The following is a 21,240-nucleotide window of genomic DNA, read 5'->3' as shown; positions in this document are numbered from 1 at the left end:
TTTGTTTAATCATTGATCATTGATGTTAGTCGTTGAGATAAAGATGTACCACCAAGTGTCAGTGTGGGTGCATTCACGTTAAATGGTGCTATTGCTGCCAAACACCTGTAGACAAACAATGTGCAAGGTCGCTTATATCAATGTACAGTAAACATTGAACTACTTCTGCAAGGACACGTTTTACTTTCGTGTTACACCAATTCCTGTGACGGAGGGATCAACCATGTTTTTTTTCTGTAACTGTTTCAAATTGATAAGTCATTTCACCTAATATATAGGCTCCCGCATTGTGCATTCATTGTACTGATCTTAATAGTATCTTTTTATTATTATCTTTAGGTACAAGAGATGGCCAGGGATGGACTTACTGTCTGTGAAGCAACAAAGAAAGGACGAGAGCTTTTAGGTAAAATGAGGATCTTTTTGCTATTGCACACATTCTAGTGAATGCACTCTGTCAATTTTTTAGTTATCCTATGCACTTTGTAAATTCTCGCTGCGTCCATGTCAGCTTTCAAAACTGCCATTTGTAGAAGTATGCAGTACATCATCAAGTATATACCAATGTTGCAGGCTTTCAGGTGGCTGCCGAAATTCATCCAGACTGCAAAGTTTTGAGTGAAACTAAGTTGACATCGGAGCAAGAGTTCATATATGAAAAGTTAATGTGAACCTTTACAATTTGAAAAGGGGGCACTACAATTTTTGTTGAGTTATATGAACCTGACTTTGTTACTTCCAATATATACAGTTGTGTAATGCCATATTGCATATAATTATTGCTTGAAGTAGCAGGCACCCTACAACGCGGAGGTTATTAACCACCAACTCATTTACAAAAAATCGAGGACGCAAGACCTGCTTTTCAATCTGATATTTTTTCATGGCAGAAGGGAGTTATAAGCAAAGATTTCCCACTAGTTGAATGGGGGTGCTTTAGTGCTCATAGTGCTCTATTTAACATGTTATAGGACAAAAAGGTATTTTTGCAGCTTACTGATGTTTCTGTCAAAATGCCGGCACATTGCCATTATGCTTATTTTTCATCACGTCAAAAACCTTAACCAATATTTCATCACTGCCAATTGCGTCTTCTGAACAAAAGGGGGACATTATTTAATGATAAGTGTGCAAGTATGCTAATAAGTAAATCTGTAGTGACCAGCAAGGATATTCGGCAAGCGATTACCCATTACATAAAATGCCATACTTTCGTACGTTGTCTTTACACCTTTTGCAGGCAGAAATCAAGTATTGCCTGGGGTGCCAGAGCTGATTCCTGAAATGACAGTTGAAGCGACATTCACAGATGGCACCAAGCTTGTGAGCAACAAACATTGTTTTTGCTGATTTTCCAGACAACTGAAGCAATAGCTGCAGTCTGCATGACATCTTCACTTTTGCTGCATATAGTGCTATCAAGCTGTGTGCTGTATGCACCAGCCTGATATGATAAGCCATATACGTAAATATCTGGTGTTTAAACATAATCTCGGAGATAAACTACATCAGCGAGTTAGTGTTATAGAAGGAGTACATTAGACAGTGAGCTTTCACTCTCTTTAATTTGATCCTTAAAGGGGCCATGATCTGGTCGCCCAACAATTTGCGGTTTTCAGTGAAAAATAGAAGTAGTGGGTCCATTGGGCCTATACATATATGCATACCTGCCAAGTCTCCCGGATTACCCGGGAGACTCCCGGATTTTGAACGTTTCTCCCGGTTGTACGAGTCATAGGAAAATCTCCCGGAAATGGCTGTTGTTTGATGTCGTGACGCGAGGTGGGACGTTTCGCGTACAGATGCGCTACACGCAATTTAAAAATTGATCCTAAATGTGTTATAGGTTATATCAGCCGTTAATATTTCGTAGAGGATGCGTTTGTGTACACACAAATCCCACAAGTTATCTCGCCTTCAAAATTTTGTAGCCTAGCACTAAGGTTAGCCGTTACCGATGTTTGTCGAGATGGCGCGTTCGCCAGTGCTCGCGACCGTCGCCGTCTCAACGGCGTCCCTTCCCTTGCCCGACGAAATAGCTGTTAAGCAAGCGACGACAGGCCTCGCACGCGGAGCGATGTTATCGCATGTGCACACAGTGCCCTTCGCGCGACGGTGACGGCCGGGTCGTTTCATCTCTGCTTCAAACGCGTTCGTCCCTAGCGCTAGCGCTTTTACTCGCACGTGAAACAGACGATGCGTAAGCGATGTTATCTGTTTGGACTCCGCAAAATCCCGCTGACAGTGTCCATATAATTTCTATCGCAGTACCCCCCCCCCCGCGGTCGACATACTTTATACCCCCCCCCCCCCCCCCGGTTAAGTAGATCTCCCGGATTCCATTTCTCCAAGCTTAGTAGATATGTATATGAAATGTGTACTGTAAAAAAATATTTCAGTGCGAAATAAGACCCAGAAGTCGATGGCTATAAACCTTGCCCACCGGCAACGACCGCCATTTTGGCATGGCATGTGTGATGTCATGTGCTGCACGAAGCAGAGCCGTCGCCTTCTACCAAGGCTTCAGCTGCTGTAAATCGTTGAATTTTGATATCAAGCTGAAGAAAGCTGAAATAGCTCGATTTCATGCGCAGCTGACCACGGAACCAAACCGTTCGCTGGAATGCACATGCTTGCACAGCAAGGAGCTTGTTATGTCTTGGCTTGCGAGTGAGCCAGTGTTGCCCGACACGAAGGCTGCTCGCGTGTTTACAAAAGTATTCAATTACAGATTAAGTACTCGATCAAATGCGCTAAAATTATGCCAGCTTGTTTATGAATGCACAAGAATTAACCGACGTAATTCAGATTATGATCGAAAGTTGGGTGTTGTGGCCCCTTTAATATTTTGATCATTTCATTCGGGACTGACGATCTCAGGTGGTAGCCTTAAATTTTAGGGGACCAAGACTGAATATTTGGATTCCAAGATTGGCTCCCGCCAGATAATTTGAACTTGCCTGCTCTGCTTGCACCGCCTATCGCCCCCCATTGTAACGCTTATTGTGACTCCGCTCGTGTTGGTGCTGGTGTCTTGGAGATGCTGAGGGATAGTGAATGTGTCAAGGACACTACATCTCCATCTGAAAGCACCGTTTATCATCTTGTCTTTAAAGAATTTCGAAGGAATAGTGGCAGCTAACAAACATGTTTTACCCTACTCTAATGTGCATTTTTTTAGGCAATTGCTTTGCAAACCTCCTGCGGGCAAAAATGGCATACTATACCGAAACTGTGTTTGTGGCACTAGCAACAGCCTCATCCTGCCGTCAATGTCATCACCATTGTCATCACAGGACGGCAGCCATGATGGCGGCAAAGAATTTCTTTTGTCCAGGGTAGTAGCAACAATATGCAACAATTTTCAGTCTTTGATTACAGAAATGCATCTGGAAGATCTTCTTTAAGCTGATACTTGTCTCTAATCCTTATCCTCATGTCGTTGTGACAGGTGTATTTGGAGTTTCCAATCTGTCGACGCAATGGGGACCTGGAAAGTGCTCTAGAAGGAAGCTTTCTTCCTGTTCCTGATGTGTCCCTATTTGAAAAGAGGAAGGTAAGTGCCATGTGTTTACTTTACTGACATTTGTAAGAGCTGTGGCTTCATATTATGTGCACCTAAATTTAGGGAGCTGTAGAAAGGTTAGCCTAATGTCGCCCATGCGCAGGCATATAATAAAAATTTAATGGATGAAAGTGTCACCCAGCTGTGCTCTAAACGAGTAAAACAGTGCTTTGCCATTTCGTGCTGTGGTATCGATGAAAGTGGGAGTAATGCAGTCAAGCTCATCTATAACAGCTCCAGCTTAGCTTAATCTTACATCCTCTGGATTAAGCTATCTCGCTGGATTAACCGCATCGATGTAACGTTTGCATGTGCCAGTTAGGATGACAGTTTAAATGCAGTGGCATTGCAAAACAGTTTGTTTGTTTTAAATGTGCTCTGTAATATGGGGCGAGTCACTATCAATCACATTATTGTGCATTACGGTATCATACATGAGAAGTCCAGGAGGTGGGTGGAAATCACGAAGAGCTGACAGATACTTGCACAAATGGCAGAAAAAAAACAAAGACATTTATCTACACCATATTACCCTTCATCGACTACTGGGTTTTGAGACACAGAGACGCGAGATGCCGTCTCAGTGGCGCCACATTGTGGCATGTAAAAGAGGACGTAGTGGCGTTCTTTTGTTGACCAGTCGTAACTTTGCACACTCAACCCTCATTATAAAGATGTCACATTTGACACAAGAGTGGCTTCGTTATGTCCAAAAATTCGTTATAAATGTATATCCTGAACACTTATGAGAAGACTATTCTTCATTTACTTTGTTATAACCGATAATTTGTTATATCCATGTTCGTTATATCGAGGTTGGGCTGTGCTTAGCTACTTGTGTAAAGTGTCAGCAGCGATGTAGTCATCAAAGTGCAATTTATTTAAAGCTGCAATAAAGAGCTTGTTTCGCAGAAATTCCGGTGTCAGCGTCGGTGTCTGCGTCATTGGTTGTGGGTGAAAAATTGTCGTTGTTCGTGAGCGAAAATTCGAAATAGGTGCAGATAAATAATAAAAATCTTCTGTTTGAGTGGATAATCGATCACAGGACTTCTGCGTGGCGAGCAGATGTTCTACCACAGAGCCACGCCAATGCTTGAAAGTGTTTCGGACAAAAAAACCCTATACGAATGTCACTTAGTGCGAGGAGTCTCCTGAACGCATTCCTACGCAGAAGCGTAGGGATGCGTTAAGATGCGTTCGTCCCTACGAGAAGTGTAGAATCGCACCGGGTGTGAAAACATGAGAATTGCGGTATGAGTGGTTGGTTTAAAGGCCCACCAATTACAAAATGCACGGGCATAATTGATCATCATTATCAGCAACAGCATCAACCAAGTGTGGAGCTGCGTGGGTGCGCGTGTTTCCTTACGGATGCATAGTGGGTACATTGCCAATTCGCAAAAGGAAAAATTATGGCATAGTGGGCCCTTTGAAACTGTACTTGCAGTAGGCATTCCAGGATAGTTTGAAATGGCCAGTGTTACGCGCACATACGTTCCTTGTAGCACGGTGTCCACAGAGAAGTGAGGCCAGGCTGGCGATTGAGAAGGCGATGTGAACGAGGCCCGATTGCACTATAGCGTTCTACTCTTGAAGGCGAAGCTCAAGCACCCTCCAAGTTTTATTATTTATATTTTCCTTTGATGACTGCACCCTTGTAACAGAGGAATGTTTCATATGCATTATTTAAGCATGACAACGATTGCTGCCATTGTTGCTGCTGTCCATGTCTCTGGTAGAAGGCAAGATGTTTGTGTACGAGCTAGAATGCCGGAGAATGGAAAAATTTGAACAATCTGGCGGACGGTTACATTATTACTGAGCTTTAGTACAGCGGGAAATGCTTGTTTGCATTAGTTGGCTACTTAACATTGAAGCTAAGGTAGCTGGGCTGAATGGTACGGACTGGTCATTTAGAATGGCAGAAGAGAGTTCAAGTTTGCTTTATTTGGACATGTATACATATTAAAACAGTATAATGCCAACGAAATGAGGCAGAACAAAACAGGCAAAGCGTGCTTCCTGATGAGGCCTACATTCTGGGTCATGGAAACAGGACAGTGGTGGGCTTGGCGAGACAATCGTCAAAAACTGCACAACACAAATACACCACATCAAAAAAGTCAGTTTCACCGCAAGGGCGAAGCAATGAATGCGATAGCAAGAAACTAATGCTATACGAAGTGAGGCTCGCCAATTGGTACTCTCAGTTTGAACAGCGCTCCTGTTCAAGGAAACTAGCGTGCTTCAAGTGTCGAGCTGTGACACTTGATAGTTCGCGCTCATCTTCTGTTTGTTCGTTTAGCGGCGTCCCTTGAGCTCGAGTGACTTTCGTACGCTCCGTAACATGAGCGCGGACATCACGGTGAAAGCGTGAAACATCCCTCTTCCCCTCACCACGAGAAAACCACGCGAGCAGACAGCGGAAGGGCAAGGTTCTCCCTGCGCAAATATAAAAAGCGAGCGAGCTAGCCGACGACTTTTAAATGCGCCCGTCGCGCTCCTAGCGCCATCTCGCTGGTAATGAAGAAACACTTATAAGCGCCTGCCGTCTCTGAGTCCGTTCAGCGGTAAAGGGTGTGTATATAACGCTCGCCGTTAGCTACGTGGAGGATCTGCGTTTCGTGGCATAGTGGTTAGCGCTTAGGAAGCATTTTTCTGAATGATTTTTCTTTGGGGCTTATATATATACATACTTATACATATATGGTGCATGACGGCGGCGACGACGACGGCAAAATTCAGCCGAGACTGTCCATATAATTGCTATCGCAATAAAAATGATCTGTCAAACGCGCAGCAGTAGCATGCTGCCTGTCATCCAAGTGCCCTAATGCTGTTCGAAGTACATAAAGCCTCTCGTTATCATATGCTGGACAATCACACAGTGAACTGCTTTATAGTTTCTTTTATGCCACAAGTGTTGCAGTTGGCACTGTGCGCCATTTTAATTAGGAATGGTGTTTGCAAAGCCTACTTGAAAACTTTCATACTGTAACTTGGTACTATATCCCCTTCAGTGGCGTTGTGTACAGTTGTACACGTCAACTACGGAGGTGTGTTACACACCGCGTATTTCTTCAAGTGGCTCGAAATGCAGTGTGAACATTTGTACACACTTCCCGAGTGGACATCTTGCACTCATTTTACTTCATTGTGCTGTGCATCGCTGCAGAGGATCACTGTGCTGGCAACACTATCATGTAACACTACCAAAATGGAACATGACTGGTTGCAAAATAATTGGATATTTAATTACATGCTAATCATGGTTAATTACTGAAATCGCACAAAACAACATATTACCTCATTTTCTTTCATGGGATATAATATCAAGTGCCTTGGAATTATGTTGTGTTAATTTTATGCATTTTCAGACAGTCCATCATAATTTGCGTCTGAAGGGGATACCCAAGCAACATTTTATCCTTGGCAAAATGTCGGCCTGATTGTCGCTGGCCAACTGCACTGTCGTTGGCCCAACCTTGGCAACCAATGTAGGGCCGGTCTTGGGGATTGACATTGGCCTCATGTGGGCCGGCGTCGGCACCCGATGTAGGCCCGTCCACCGTGGCCGACGATGCCGAGTGCATGCCGCTCGCGGGTTGACCAAGGCCCGACATCACATAAGCGTCGATTTACCGACGGCCGTGGGTCGGTTGCGGACGTTTCTCGCTAGTATTGCTCTGCTTTTTTTTTCTTATTTTTTGTGCGTGTTCTAACAAAACGCATCAATTGTTTTTCTGGTGTGTTGATGCGTGTCGTATTTAATGTGAACGGGCAGTTTATAGATGTGTTTAACTCTATCTGAGTTAATTACGGGCAGAGTGCACATGTAAGACGGAATTAAACGCCTCTAACGGTCTGCACTAACGTGTTAATACGTAACACACAATAACAGAAAGACGTGAATATAAGTTTTCTCTCTTTATATGTTTATTTTGCAATTGTATAGATGCACAAATTTTACATGCAACATTGTTCGCACGGAGCGTTTGCATCAGCCCTTGTGCAACGCAACCGTACAGTCCATGTGATCGCTGCATGATAGCGCTGACATATATATAAAACGGACGGCATACTTGTTGGATCGGCTCCCTTCTTTCGGCCAGTTCTCGTGCTCTTGGCCCTGAACACGTACGCAGATGCAACGTTTTACCGTCGAGATGTGAGACGGTAAATCGCCACACTCATCAAGATGTGAGACTTGCATTGTTCTTCTGTCGGGAAAGACTGAAAGAAAGAACAATGAATAATACTCTGAGAAAGGTAGACTATTTACTTGACCAGTTGCACAGTCATGTCGCGTCTAGAAACTCTATTCACACAACTAAACAAAATGATTTTGTCACTGCACGAATAAGATAAACACTGCACTTACAATAAATGCGAGTGTGCTGAAATTCTGAGAAGTGCTTCAAGCTCCACAGCGCACAAACTAGATAATATGTGGAGACAGGATGGATTGAGGTTTTCATTGTTGGCTCGTAATGTCACTGCAAAACAAATGGTACAATAAATAGATTAATGAGAACACAATCTTACCTTCAAAGCGGCCGCGGGCCAGTCACATATTGTGCAGTCGGCATTTACAGCACACTTGCGACCAAATTCAACGTGAAAAGTGATTGCGTGAAACTTTTGTAACCATAGCATGCGTCTTACCAGAATTCTTTTCAGTTGGCGAGACCAGCGCAGCACGCTATCCACACCAGTCCTTGGTGCAGTGTTCCTTAGAGAAAACGGCAAAATAGGTTACGGTCTTACAATAAGATGCCACAAATAAAAAACAAGAAAATCTTACATATTTGCCCGTCAACGATGTCTTGGATCCACGGACAAATATAACCACCATTCGCCTGAACATTTCTGATCTGCCCGCTAGAAGAGACGACCAGATTGACGCATCAATTGCGCAAATAAAATTTGATTTTGTCGCTAGACAAAAGTCACCATACGATACACCGAGGAAATAGAATGTCACTTACGAGTTCGCGTCAAATCCTCGGCAGCGGGAGACGGCCGCGCGCCTCCAGGATCAAGGCAAACGAAATGGTTCTGAGTGCTTGCCCAATGCCCGCCTCTGCGTAGTGTCCTCGCTCGAAAGAGCTACGATTTCACGGGAAGGGAATTCACGCACGCCACGGAGCTTGCTTCCCTCCCCAGCACGGTGACACAGAAAAAAAAAACGCGAGAGTTCCGAAATCCGGCGCTCCGCTTGCACGCCCCGCCGCCCTCGGCACATTCCGTTCCTTTTTTCAGGACTTGTCATTCTTTCTGGGAGAGGGATGTGATGCATGTTGCTTGTGCTCTCTCTCCAAAGCAAGACTGCAAGACGCCATCTTACCACTTTTTTTTTTCTTCGGGGGAACGCACGTGTGTCTGGTGAGAACAAAAAGGCGCGCGAAATTTCCACTGAAGCACATGCCTGAGAAGCGAATCGAATTTGAATTGAACTGTTTTCGTTGTTAACACAAAATATCGTTGGCACCCTAACATTAAAATTAACATGAAACAAATTAACATGAAAACCATAAACTGAGCATCAAGTACAAATATTAAAACTCTTCAGAGTGTGCGGACTATCGAATTCTGTCTCTGCAAGTGACCTTTACGCTAATTTTGTGTTTATTTGGACATAGATGATATTTTGAAATATTCGTATTAACGCATATGGGCTATTCGCGAAGACCGAATCAAGTATAACGATATTTGATTCTATATTCCAAATGTTTCCATTATATCTGATGTCCTCCCTCTGTCATGCGGCTCGATCAGATCAATCATGTATTTATATTCACGACCGTGCTAAAGCGGTGGACAGTTCGGTGGACAGTTCAAAATCATCGATATTTTAATAGAGCCTAGCGCGCTATAGTATCAGGATCAAAATTAAATTTCTGCTCGGTACTCGCATTTATTCCCATTTATTGATGTTGTTCAACCAAATGCTTTGCGTCTAATGCATGCAAAGGCGGACATTTTCTTGAGCTTCGAGCAGAAACCGTAAACGCTCGCTACACTTGAAAAGCACTCATGTCGTACCACTGTACATTGAGCATATAAGTGCTTCATCATAACAGGTCATCATAAGGCTTGAAAGGTGCTCATGACAATGCGGCGGAGGATTCTCGGCGGCCAACAGGTGAAAAATTTCGACATTTAAATTCCGCATCCTAACCAACTCCGCAATTGTACCTTTTCTTATTCACATACTTAATGTGCACATCAGAAATATTCGGCTGGATTCGGGAAAACTGAGGCACAGCAAACATATAACTTTAGTGCTGGGGTTATTGATTGGAGCAGAACTGGAAATGCGACGTCATTCTTAGACAAATGGACGTGTAATAAGCTACAAGAATGCCAGATTTTAAGATCACTTCGCAATTCAGCTTTTCATATAATCAGTTAGAGCTTTCGCACCCCTGAAACACGTATCTGAAATTTTCCATTAAGGTTGTACAGTCCGCGAGAACTCTATTTCGCACAATTCGTGTGACGAAATTAATATTTTTTTTGGTCTCGCTATAAAGCAGCCAAAACCTTCCCGATGGGAGAAAGAATGAATTAATTCATTTTCAATAAAGTTTATTATTAATAGATGGTGTAATGTATATGGTCGGTTACAATCAACGTGCCATTTGCGAACTATTTCAGTCAATTCTATACCGCGGCACAATGGACCATTGTAAAGCCGCATTAAACATAAATTCGCGTGATTGCACTTTCTTATCCGTTATGTACTTCCTGGTGGCAAATACATTGATCTCCAGAGTGTTCAAATCTTGCAATTTCTCAAGGTTATAAAAATATTTTAACGATATTCTTCGATCGAATAATTCTTCACAACACCGAAGAACTCCAACTTCCATATTGATGCCAATGCATGCGCTCATCATTATGGCCATCGCATGTCTAGTCAGCATCCGATTAATAGCTTAACTTCAGTCAGTTCAGAGCAAAACTCGATGTTATCCCTTAGCCGGAAGTTTCCCTTACGTCTGTGGTTGACGGTCATTGCTGTTTTCCTTGTTTGACCAAAGGCCGTCATCGCGTGACTACATGACTTATTCCTCAACATACTGCCCAAACGCGCTCGCGCTTGTTAGCTCGAAACCTAAATGTTGAACTTCAAAGTAAAATTGACCAGTGTTCAACTTGTCACTCGATCAGAGACGAATACTTTTCACCACGTCGCGTTATTTTGCTCTGCTTTCGATAACAACGGCGTTAGATTGATGAGCTCTGCTGACAAATCCTCATCACTCTATGCAGCCGATGTAAGGCTGGACAAATATATAAATCAATCTAACGGTCTCGAGCAGTGCACCTGGTCCCATGTGGTGCGTCAGCAAGGGACTTGATAATTAAGTTCTCATATGTGTAGAAACGTACCGTACGCTTACGTTGCACAGCCTCTACAGTCAGCCACACATATCGTCAACGGCATGTGAAGCGTCTACTATTAGCAATGTAATTTTATTACTTTTTTTTCGTTTTGCATGCGAGACACCGACGACGGCAGATTACCGCGAGCCACTAGCTATGCATTTGTCTAACGCGTCTTGATTTATAAAGCTACAGCGTCCATAGAATCATAGAAATATAAAGCTACAGCGTCCAGTTTTAAGCACGTGTTGCTCCTATTGATAATTATCATTCTGTGAAATAACGGAACTAGTAAACATTTTATTAAAATTCCAACAGAACAGCAGTGCGCGTTGCGCGTTACCCGCCGCAAATGCTCCATTATGCGATTCTTTTATACGTATGAGTCAGAAGATCAGACCAATCCGCGGAATGTTTCTCATGCATTTCCATGCATCATATTCGCTTGCTTATCTTTTTGTTTAGTATTTTCAAGACGTATAAAATGATCACCATGCGATTTCTGACTGGCATTATTTCGTATCTTGAGGCAGTGCATCATTGGGATTATTTTACGGTGTACCTGCTTTGTCTTTTATTAAAAACAAGGGTTCATTTTTATTTGAAATGCTGTGCTAAAATGATGAATGTCACAAACATATGCAAGGCGACCTCTGACAAAGTGATGGGATCACAGAAACTTTTCAAATAGGCATATCGAGGAATATGAGCTTATTATCTGTAATAGATAAAGGTGTAACTACATTGCACATTAAAGAAAAAGATAAATTCGCGTTAACTTAATTCAAACTTGTTACCACCTAGACGTACACGCGTAAATTTTGACAAACGCAAGTCTTTAGTGGTGTTGTTTCGGACATGCGTCCCATTTTCTCGGACGGCGTGCCCGCAGATGTGCGGCTTCTTCGAAAGAGGAGGCGGCTCCACCATTCTGCCCTTGCGGCGCTAGAAAACGCTGAGAAAGAAAACCGGAGAACAGCGGAAAAAAAGAAGTTTCCCTCTCCCCACCGGGAGCTTCCGGGGCGCGGGGCGCAGTAGCGCATGTTATTTTGCTTCTTTTTGTAAGTGTGTTTTTCACTCCACGCAGCAGCGCGCGGTTCCTTTTAGCTGGTTAGGCTGACCCTCTTTGCTCTTTCCCGCACTTTTCCACCTTCTGCGTTTTATTTTCCACAGCACGAGTCTTCAGTGGATTGCCATTGCTATGTGTTCGTTCTAACAATCTTGAAAGAATATTTCTTGTTTATATATTATTCGTGTATTGGTACTAAAATCTTACATTGCGGCCACGCCTTTTGATGAGTTTTTTTCACATAGCATATATGGTATTTCCGTTTGCCTGACTTATCCGTCAGCGAAAGATGAGAACGTTTACTCATTCCATTGCGCAAATTACATAATAAAAGACTAGCTGTTAGAACAAAACATTGCGTCTCTCTATCCACAGACTGTTTGGGTGCAGCGCTGCTCGGGCAGCACGCAAAAATTTTCATGCTTCATGTTGTCTGTATACAGACGATGCTTCTTTTAAGTTATACAGAATGGCTTTTAATGGCCGTTTTAGTTCAGAAATGACATAAATGTATTATGTGAGCTCGGTTTAATGCAAGCGGGTGACATTACTTGCATGAAAAAGCAAAATAAATAATCGCCTATCTAAATAAAGTTCATTTATGACCTTCAAATTACACTGCCTTACCTACTGCAACCGACTCTGTAGCCACTGAGTTTGCAATAATTGGAATGAAATCTTACGATTAATATTTATGCCATCAAATTTGAGGTAGAAATTCACTGTTTGCTTCGGTCACGTTTTTTTTTTTTTGTAGGAATCCGTTTTAAGCATCGAACAACGACAAAAGCCTAGTTTAACGCCCATGTATCTAAATACTGTCGCACACTTAATTGGCGAATGATGGTCTCGAAAAAATCTAGATACGCCCGCCTGAAGAAACCATGCACGAATGTAATGGCTCGCTATTATTTTTGTTATTTAGTCAATAATGTATTTGGATTGTTCGCACAAATAATCTCTATCACTTGGTGTAATCAGCTCAAGGACCACAAGTATGTTGTGTGTCACAGGTGATTTTTGTAATGTTTAAAAAAATCACACTGTAGGAGTTGTTTACACTTCCTGCAGTGTATTTTATGCTGCCCTAAAATAATACACGCTGTTCGAATTCTCTGCCGGCAACCAAGGCCGGCACGACGTGTTGCCGACTTGTCGCCCCGACAAGCGTTTGGCGCGCTCGGCATTCACTCGGCCACCAACGGTGGTGCGAATCGTGCAGCCGACCTAGTGTCGACAAGCGTTTGGCGCGCTCGGCGTTCACTTGGCCACCGACGGTGGCGCGAATCGTGCAGCAGATCTAGTGCCGACGTAGCTGGCAGCGCACCTCCGGCCGACCCTTTTCGGATGCCTGGTGGCCAGTGAAGTCGGCTGCCGGCTATTTGCCAGTGATCAGCCAAACGTCGGCAGTCGGCCAGCGTTGCTTGGGTATATGCTTTTGCCATTTCGGACACTGCTTCATGTCTGCAGGTGGCAACTTTCTGCTGTGACCCAAAGTATTTTCTGGAAAAACTTATTTTCTTTGAATATCATGGGACAAGTATTGTAAGTAAAAGTTGAGTGTGTGTAAATCTTCAGGAACCACTGATGCCAAGGCATCAATTGATGCTGTATATGCCTTTTTTACTATTCATCGTTCAGAGTACTCTCATTTAGCTTCTCTTTTGCACAGTGTGCACCATATCGTAACCAACAAATGCAGTGCCTGTTACTATAAAACCGGTTTATTCAGGGTGAACCTGTGCTCGTCTACTCAAGAATAACAACCCGAAGCGGGAATGTTCCTCGCCAGCTATTCCTCGGACCTCGTTGACTTGTTCTTCTCTCCACATGTAGTCTTGTACCAGTCATTCCACGTGCCGCCAGTCTTCTACAGGGGCCCTGCAACACTTTTTCAGCGTGGTCAGAAAACGCTTCCGATTGGTAGTCGAGGCTCCTGAGAACATGTGAGCCAATCATTATAGCACAGCATGCGGCCTCGAATTTACAATTAATTCTCAAAGTCAGCTACAACTGTTCTCTCGACAAATGATGCCATAAACCAAAGTGACTGCACCATAAACACGAAGTCCACGGCCATTGGCTGATTTGAGCATCGTGAGCATCATGGCCGCACGCTCGCTGGTGGTCACACTGAAAACAAAACAAAAATAGTGCTCAAGGTCATAATGCACGCTGATAAACGAACGTAGCTTCTTGCCCTCTTGTCATCCTCCCCCCTGCATAGCTTTCAGCACACTCGCTGGTACAAAAAGAAAGAGAAGGTACTTACAGCATGCGACAAATTCCTGTAACTCTGCTCATACTTGACAGATTCTAAAAATTTTTCTTGGCAGTCGATTTGTGAGGCAATAGACTCCTTTAATGAAGCCACTTGATGGTTACTTGGAAAGGTGTTGCAGGGCTCCTTCAAGCGTGTGGTGTGGCGGCTTGTGCAGTCCCACGTTGCATTGTGTACTTTGCTTGCCACTTGTGTGGCGGCTTTTACAAATGCAGGAAGGCGGCTTGCGTATTCAGGGGATGTCGAACAACACGTGGCAATATTAACAGATTAGGCATGTTTTTTGTGTAAGTAGTCATAGAAGCGTGCGAGCAGGGTAGTTATCATAATAGCCAGCTTTCAAAGCAGTTCTCCCTTTTCCTCAAAAGAAAATAAAGAGGGAACAGGTGGCTATCTTCCACTCTTTTGGTGGTGATAACTGTCGCCCTGGTCTCCCAGCCCCCTGGAAAGTTGGATAGGCTTGTGTATTCTTATCACAGTTGGCATGCCTGTTGTGCTGACCGTGATTCAATGGAGGTACAGAAAGCGAGATGGAAGCCGTAAAGCTGATAAGAAGGGGGGGTGCACCATGCAGTAAAATTATGTCTTCCGGATTAGGGCTGTCTGTAGATAACAGGATTAGGGAGGTGAACTAGGCAAATTTGGGTATCACCTCCGATTGGACGGTCTATATGTGGAGAGGCACTATAGAAGAAGACGCGCGCATCGTTAAATGACACTATGGCCATCAACATTGCTTTTGTGCACATACGTTCCACATAGGGATGGCTGACACCACCGCCTGTAAACACTGCGGCAATGATGAAACGATTTGACATGTTCTGTGCGACTGCGTGCAGTACTGATTTAAGTGACAATCACCTTCTAACGTTCTTAAGTTACATGACTAACCTCTGTCGGAGAAAGGAATACTGTGCCGCCAACCAGACGATGTCGCAAGAAGGGTGCACAAGCGCTACTAGGCTTCCTGCAGTCTACTAGCCTGCCTACGACTCTAATTGGAATGCTCTCACGTGTGTGTGTGTAGTTGTATTTTTCCCTTCTTGTTTATGCTTTTATCTCTCTCTCTGTGCTTTTTTTCCAATCTCTTTATTTTGCCACCCCAGTGCAGGGTAGCACACAGGATACCAGCGTCTCGTTAACCTCCCTGCCTTCCTCTTCTCTCTCTCTAGCGCGGAAATTGTTGATGCAGTACATGACGCCTTGTGTTGAGCTTCAAACGTTGAGGCAGTCTTACTGTTTACAGGAGAGAAATACAGAAGAATGTTTAGCCATTTTTGCAGTATTTCAATTAAAGGGGGCATTGAAACACTTTCTGAACGGAGTGAGAAGGCATTTCCAATCTGCAGACAAAGGTGCCGGAAATATGGAAGTCTTTACTACTGACAACTCGGACATCCCTGTTTTTCATTCAGAATCTCAGCCCGGAATTGACGATGTGTCAGTGTCACTTGAGGGCGTACTCAATTTCATTTTAAATTTAGACACCAAGAAATCATGCGGTCCCGACGGCATCCCGACAGCCTTTCTAGTTAGATACTCTGTTTGGTGTAGCAGATACCTCACAATTATTTTTAGAAAATCTCTCTCTTCAGCCACACTTCCTTTCTCGTGGAAATGTGCTTCAATTCTGCCCTTATTTAAATCGGGTAATGCTCAATTATTAAGCAATTATAGACGAATCTCTTTAACAGGGCATTCATGTAAAATGCTAGAGCATATTATATTTAAACATATCATGGAATTCCTTGAAACAACAAAATCTTAAGCACTTCCCAGCACGGCTTCAGACGTGGTCTTAGCACTATTACTCAACTTACAGAATTCGTTTATGACATCAGCATCTCGTTGGACATAGGTGACCAGGTTGACACCATTTTCATAGATTTCGCCAAGGCATTCGACACTGTCTCACATCATAAATTATTGCACAAGTTGTTTGCCATACTAAAGAACGTGTCCTTGGTCGGCTGGATATCCAACTTTCTTTCGCAGCGTTCACAGTATGTGTTCTTCAGCTCTACTAACTCGCCTTCGATGCCCGTTTCATCAGGTGTTCCCCAAGGTTCTGTCCTGGGCCCCCTCTTATTCCTGCTTTATATTAATGACCTCCCCTTGCACACCCCTGTGAAAATACGCCTTTTCACAGATGTCTGCGTCCTATATCATACTGTTAAATCTCCATTGGATCATGCCACTCTCAACAATTCCTTCTCTCACTTTTGTAGCTGGTCCAAATCTTGGCAAATGAATATTAACTTCTCCAAGACCGTCGTTATGTCATTTACCCGACGTTCATGCCCCTTGACATTTGACTGTGGTTTTAACAATGTTAGTTTGTGCAGGGTGAACGAATTCAAGTGCCTCGGTATCCTTATGACACACAATCTCTCATGGTCTAAACACATTGATCTCACATGCAACAAGGCTCTTAAGAAATTAGGCTATTTACATCGTACGCTCCGTCTTGCTCCTCAAGAAACCAAACTGCTTACCTACAAAGCTCTCATTTGTCCCATCCTCGATTATGGTTGCGTGGTGTGGAACCCACATAAGAAATGTGACATTAAAAAACTAGAATCTGTTCAAAAAAGAGCTGTGCGTTTTGTATGCAAAAGATATGACAGGGATTTTTCTCCGTTGAATTCTCTTCCTCAACTGGGTCTCACTACACTTGCGAAGCGTCGCCACGTTGAATGCCTGAAATTCCTTTACAGTCTAATCAATTCTCCCCGCCTCGACACTTTAGACAGTTATCTTAAGTTCTCCAGACCTTTATCTACGCGGAGCGACCACGCCCTTAACATTACAACTTTTTTCACCCGCACTGACATGTTCAAATACAGTAAAACCTCGGTGATACGATCACGGCTCGTACGAATTTCGGGGTGATACGAATTCTTCTGTGGTCCCGGCCAAGGCTCATTAGCCTGCAATGTATCGGAGTACGGTTGCTGCGAACCGATTTGCACCCCGCGACGTTTGATGCGAACGTACTCTATCGCACAGGTGCGAACAGGTGCTGTCCGCGCTGTCGCGGAAGGCCCGGCAGTCACGCGCGGGCGCTGGCATGCGCTCTGCGCGACCATCAACGGTGCGTCGTTGCCTCCGAGATAGTGCGCGCGAATCTTGGAGGCCTTTAGGCGCCTTCGCATTTAGGTTACACATGACGTTGACGTCGCGCTTTTTTTTCCGACGCGTTGACTCGTGCTCCTGTGCTCGAGGCAGCAGCGTCTTTGTACTGTGTTAACACGTGCCTGCGACGTCGATGCAACCCATGTCCCCGCAATCAGACGTTCTATGAAACAAGACTGAAACTTGGGCTGCGGGTCCGTCATGAAGTCCCGTTAAAGGTGGACGAAGACCCCAAGAGATGAAGCGGAGGGTCTTGGCGAAGGAGCTTTTCCTCTATCTATCGTGTGCGAAGCGCTTGTTAAATCACTTTCGCCGCAGTACTTTGGTGTCATGCAGAAAAGCAGAGTAAGATTAGGAAGGGGCTACTAGCGGTCACGGGGCACAACACATCTGGTTCATTAATTACACACGCGCGCATGAACCGTACATTTACGAGTACAAGTATGATCGCTGACGTCTAAAAACTTTACTGGCCATCATTGAGAGCTGTTCATGACATCGCTGCGACCATGAGAAACACTACATCAAAACGTATGCCAACTTTCTTTCCTCGCATACTAATTTTCCATGTTTTCTGCTGATACGAATTTCGGATGATACGGATATTTTTGGTAACCCCGCGAGATTCGTATCACCGAGGTTTTACTGTATAGCTTTTTTCCTGCTACTATAGAAGCCTGGAATTTGTTGCCCGGAAATGTGCGTTGCTTACCACTCAAAGAATTTCTGGAAGCATGTTCATGAATGTTGATTTGCTGTTATTGTTTTGTTTTCTTTTCCCACTCCTGCAATAGCCTCATTGAGGCTGCAGTATGTAAAAATAAATAAATAAATAAAATAAAATATACATAATTCCACTGCAATCAGCATATGACCTACAATTTCTGATAGCAGATCATGTTTAAGGTCCCCTCGCTTTTGCCGCCATCCAGGGTGTCTGTCACTGCAAACACGACACCGCATAGACACCAGCCGATGGGCAATTGTTTACGACAGTGAAGTACTCGGGTGTGTGTGCGAGTATGCTTTTGGATCTTCTGTAGAGTACAGGAAAGCAGCAGTTTCTGAAGCAAGCTGCTTCTCCTGTCATTGATTCCTTATTGGCTGCTCACCTTGGATGGTTCACTACCACGAGCGAAGCTCCTAAATGTGCAAAAGCTATGAATTGACAGGCAGTGCAATGCCACCATATATGAGAATTACTTTGCAGTTGAGGGGGACTGGGAAAGGAAAATGTTACTTGTTTTTTTTTTTTTGCTTCTTTAACTTATTTTGCAGCTTGAACCGACTTGCTCAACAACACGTCTTGTCCTAATATGCTCTTTATATCTACGTTCATATTCAGCACTTTTCTAAAGTGTTCAATATCTTTAAAGGCATTACACTGAATCTAGCAAGTTGTTCAGGCTTCCTTGAAAGGCAAACTGTGCAAATTCTTTTAGCACGGTGTCATGGAAGTTGTCTTATTTAAATAATGTTTCTTGCAGTTTACGAAGTCTAAAAATGACTCACTCACTCACTAAGCCTTCTTAAAGATAGAGAAGCTTAAATGGCATCTGTCATTGAAGATAAAATTGGAGAGTTTGTGCTAACTTGCATTGAGGGAATCAGTCATTGTTGCAATCAGAACTTTGAAGTTTATCTAGGAACACATGGTTTATGCCTTATACGTAGTCATTGATTACACATTGCTCATTCCAGCACTTAACGTATACTACGTACATGTTCAGGAGAAAGCACGGCTGCAAGGCATCTCTGCGAGAGGTATCAGTAGTATAGTGTAGCAAAGCTAATGGAGGTCGATGTAAGGTAGACTGGCACAAAGAAGTAAAATAAAGCATTATGGCTACAGCCTACGCCGTGAAGCCAGTTGGACTGCGAAGCTGTAAACGACACCCAGCATGATTACCCATTGCGACGTCGCTTGAATGGTCTTCCGCATTAGAATCGTACAAAAGTGAGACTGGCATATGACCTTCACCAGGAGCGATGGCCAAGAAGTGCGTCTGATTTTGCAGGCCGGCCATGCATGCTTCATCGTACACAACCGCCTGACTCGACGCATTCATAGCCATGATGCATTGCTTTGGGTCATTCAAGTTGTCGACGTCCATCAGCCTCTCGACCTCGTCTTCGTCTATCTCCCCTTCATCCGGGAGCCGTTCAAAAGTATGTGGGTTGAAGCGAATGTTGTTGAACTTGTAGAACGGACTCTGGAGAAGAACGTCTATTAAACTTACAATCTGCACCCTTGAAACGGAGCGTCTGAGCACGACATCATTTTTTTTGCTTGAGGAGCGGCGTCGAGAGCGCCTATTGAATTTAGAATCTGCACCCTTGAAACGGAGCGTCTGAGCACGATGCCGTTTTTTTTTGCCCACGTGTTTTTTTTTGCTCACGAAGACAAAAGCGTTGGGGGGTAGAGGTATTGCAGCCTTGCTGTAAAAACAAAAGTAAAACATGGAAAGATTACAAACACACTCTGTGTACGACATCAGCAGTTAGCAATCACTGGAAATTGAAGACTGAATGGTGACTGGGTAAATAATTTTATTAATTGACTGATATGTGGAAAGGAATTGTATACTTACTTGTGTGTGCTATGTTGCTGAGGCAGTTGTTCGGCTTGCTGGTGGTCTGTATGAGTAGTATATGTGGAATGAAGGGACAAAACACGTTTGATGCGAAGTATCTCTTGCAGTTTCTTTATTGGATGCGAAGTACCTTATGGCGGAGTTCAATCCGGTTGTGGTGGTGTGCGGCGTGACCACCTTTACTGCGCATGTGCATACCCTCTCCCCTTTCCCCTCTCCACTCCCCCTCACCATTCCTCCTGTTCTCTTCTCCTCTCCCCTTTCCCCCTCTCCAATTCCCCTCTCCCCTCCCCCTTTCCACTCTTCCTCTGAAACGCGGGCTAGACATGCCGAAATTCTCTCCTGCGCAACGCCGCGATGAGCACCAGCGCATGCGCGTCCCCTCCCCCTCTCCCTCCTCTCCTACGCTGCCCCCCTCTCGCACGCCTGTCGACTGCATTCCCCGCTCGCCCTGTGAGAATTAACGTCCAGGCTAGAGAGAAGACACGACGCGCGTAGCGTCCCTCTTCGCGTTCCACGACGCGAGGTCGGTAGCATGCCCAACGAACGCCAACGGAACGCGATCGTGCAAGTGCTCCGGCTTCGCATCGCCTCATGGTCCCCTTTAGCGGGAAATGGTGTAATTTTTCATCCCCGTCTTAGAAGCCCTATGTTTACTCGTGTGTTTGCAGTCTGATCGAGAATTAGTTGGCATAAGTAGATTTCTGACTGTACAAACGAGCAGTTTACCTTTCTTTTGAATATAGGGGGGCGAGCGAAATTAAAGGCATATGCTTTGCTTTCTTTATCTACAGCCTGATGTCCTGGCGAGGGTTGCCCCTTTGTCATTGGACCAGTTGGATCAAGAAACAGTCCAACTGCTGAACAGTGTGCCTGGAAAAGTTTTGCCCTTGGAGCAGGACTCTGACATCTTAATTAATGAGGGCCGAACAATATACTCTATTCGTGCTGTCAACACAAGCGATCGCCCCATACAGGTAAAGTGGTGGTGATTTTCATACTTTTTTCTATGAAAGGAGCTCGGTGTTTAGGTTCACCCTGAAGCTGTTATGGAATCAAGTCAAACTTCGTTTGCCTCGCATACAAGAACAGGGGCAGCCATGAAACACTGCTACCATGATCAGCTTGACGAAGTAGCCACACCCTAAATGGTCAACAGCGGTTTAGCACAGAATACACGAGCATAATTGCAATGTCATTGAGT

At 44.1% G+C, this 21,240-nt stretch overlaps 1 protein-coding gene across 2 annotated transcripts in view; it reads left to right on the top strand.

Moving 5' to 3' along the window:
- LOC119389805 (urease subunit alpha) overlaps positions 1–21,240 on the top strand; it is a 111,578-nt gene that overhangs the window by 34,500 nt on the left and 55,838 nt on the right. For both annotated transcript variants that reach the window (XM_037657192.2, XM_049414550.1), the window contains 4 exons: positions 340–406; positions 1,241–1,323; positions 3,452–3,556; positions 20,831–21,013. In XM_037657192.2, the coding sequence (XP_037513120.1) occupies positions 340–406; positions 1,241–1,323; positions 3,452–3,556; positions 20,831–21,013 (438 nt within the window). The remainder of the gene's footprint in view (positions 1–339; positions 407–1,240; positions 1,324–3,451; positions 3,557–20,830; positions 21,014–21,240) is intronic.

The sequence above is a fragment of the Rhipicephalus sanguineus genome, chromosome 4 (assembly GCF_013339695.2).
Source record: "Rhipicephalus sanguineus isolate Rsan-2018 chromosome 4, BIME_Rsan_1.4, whole genome shotgun sequence".
NCBI lineage: Eukaryota > Metazoa > Arthropoda > Arachnida > Ixodida > Ixodidae > Rhipicephalus > Rhipicephalus sanguineus.
The sequence above is the reverse complement of the archived record's forward strand: the minus strand, read 5'-3'. Positions and strand labels throughout refer to the sequence as shown.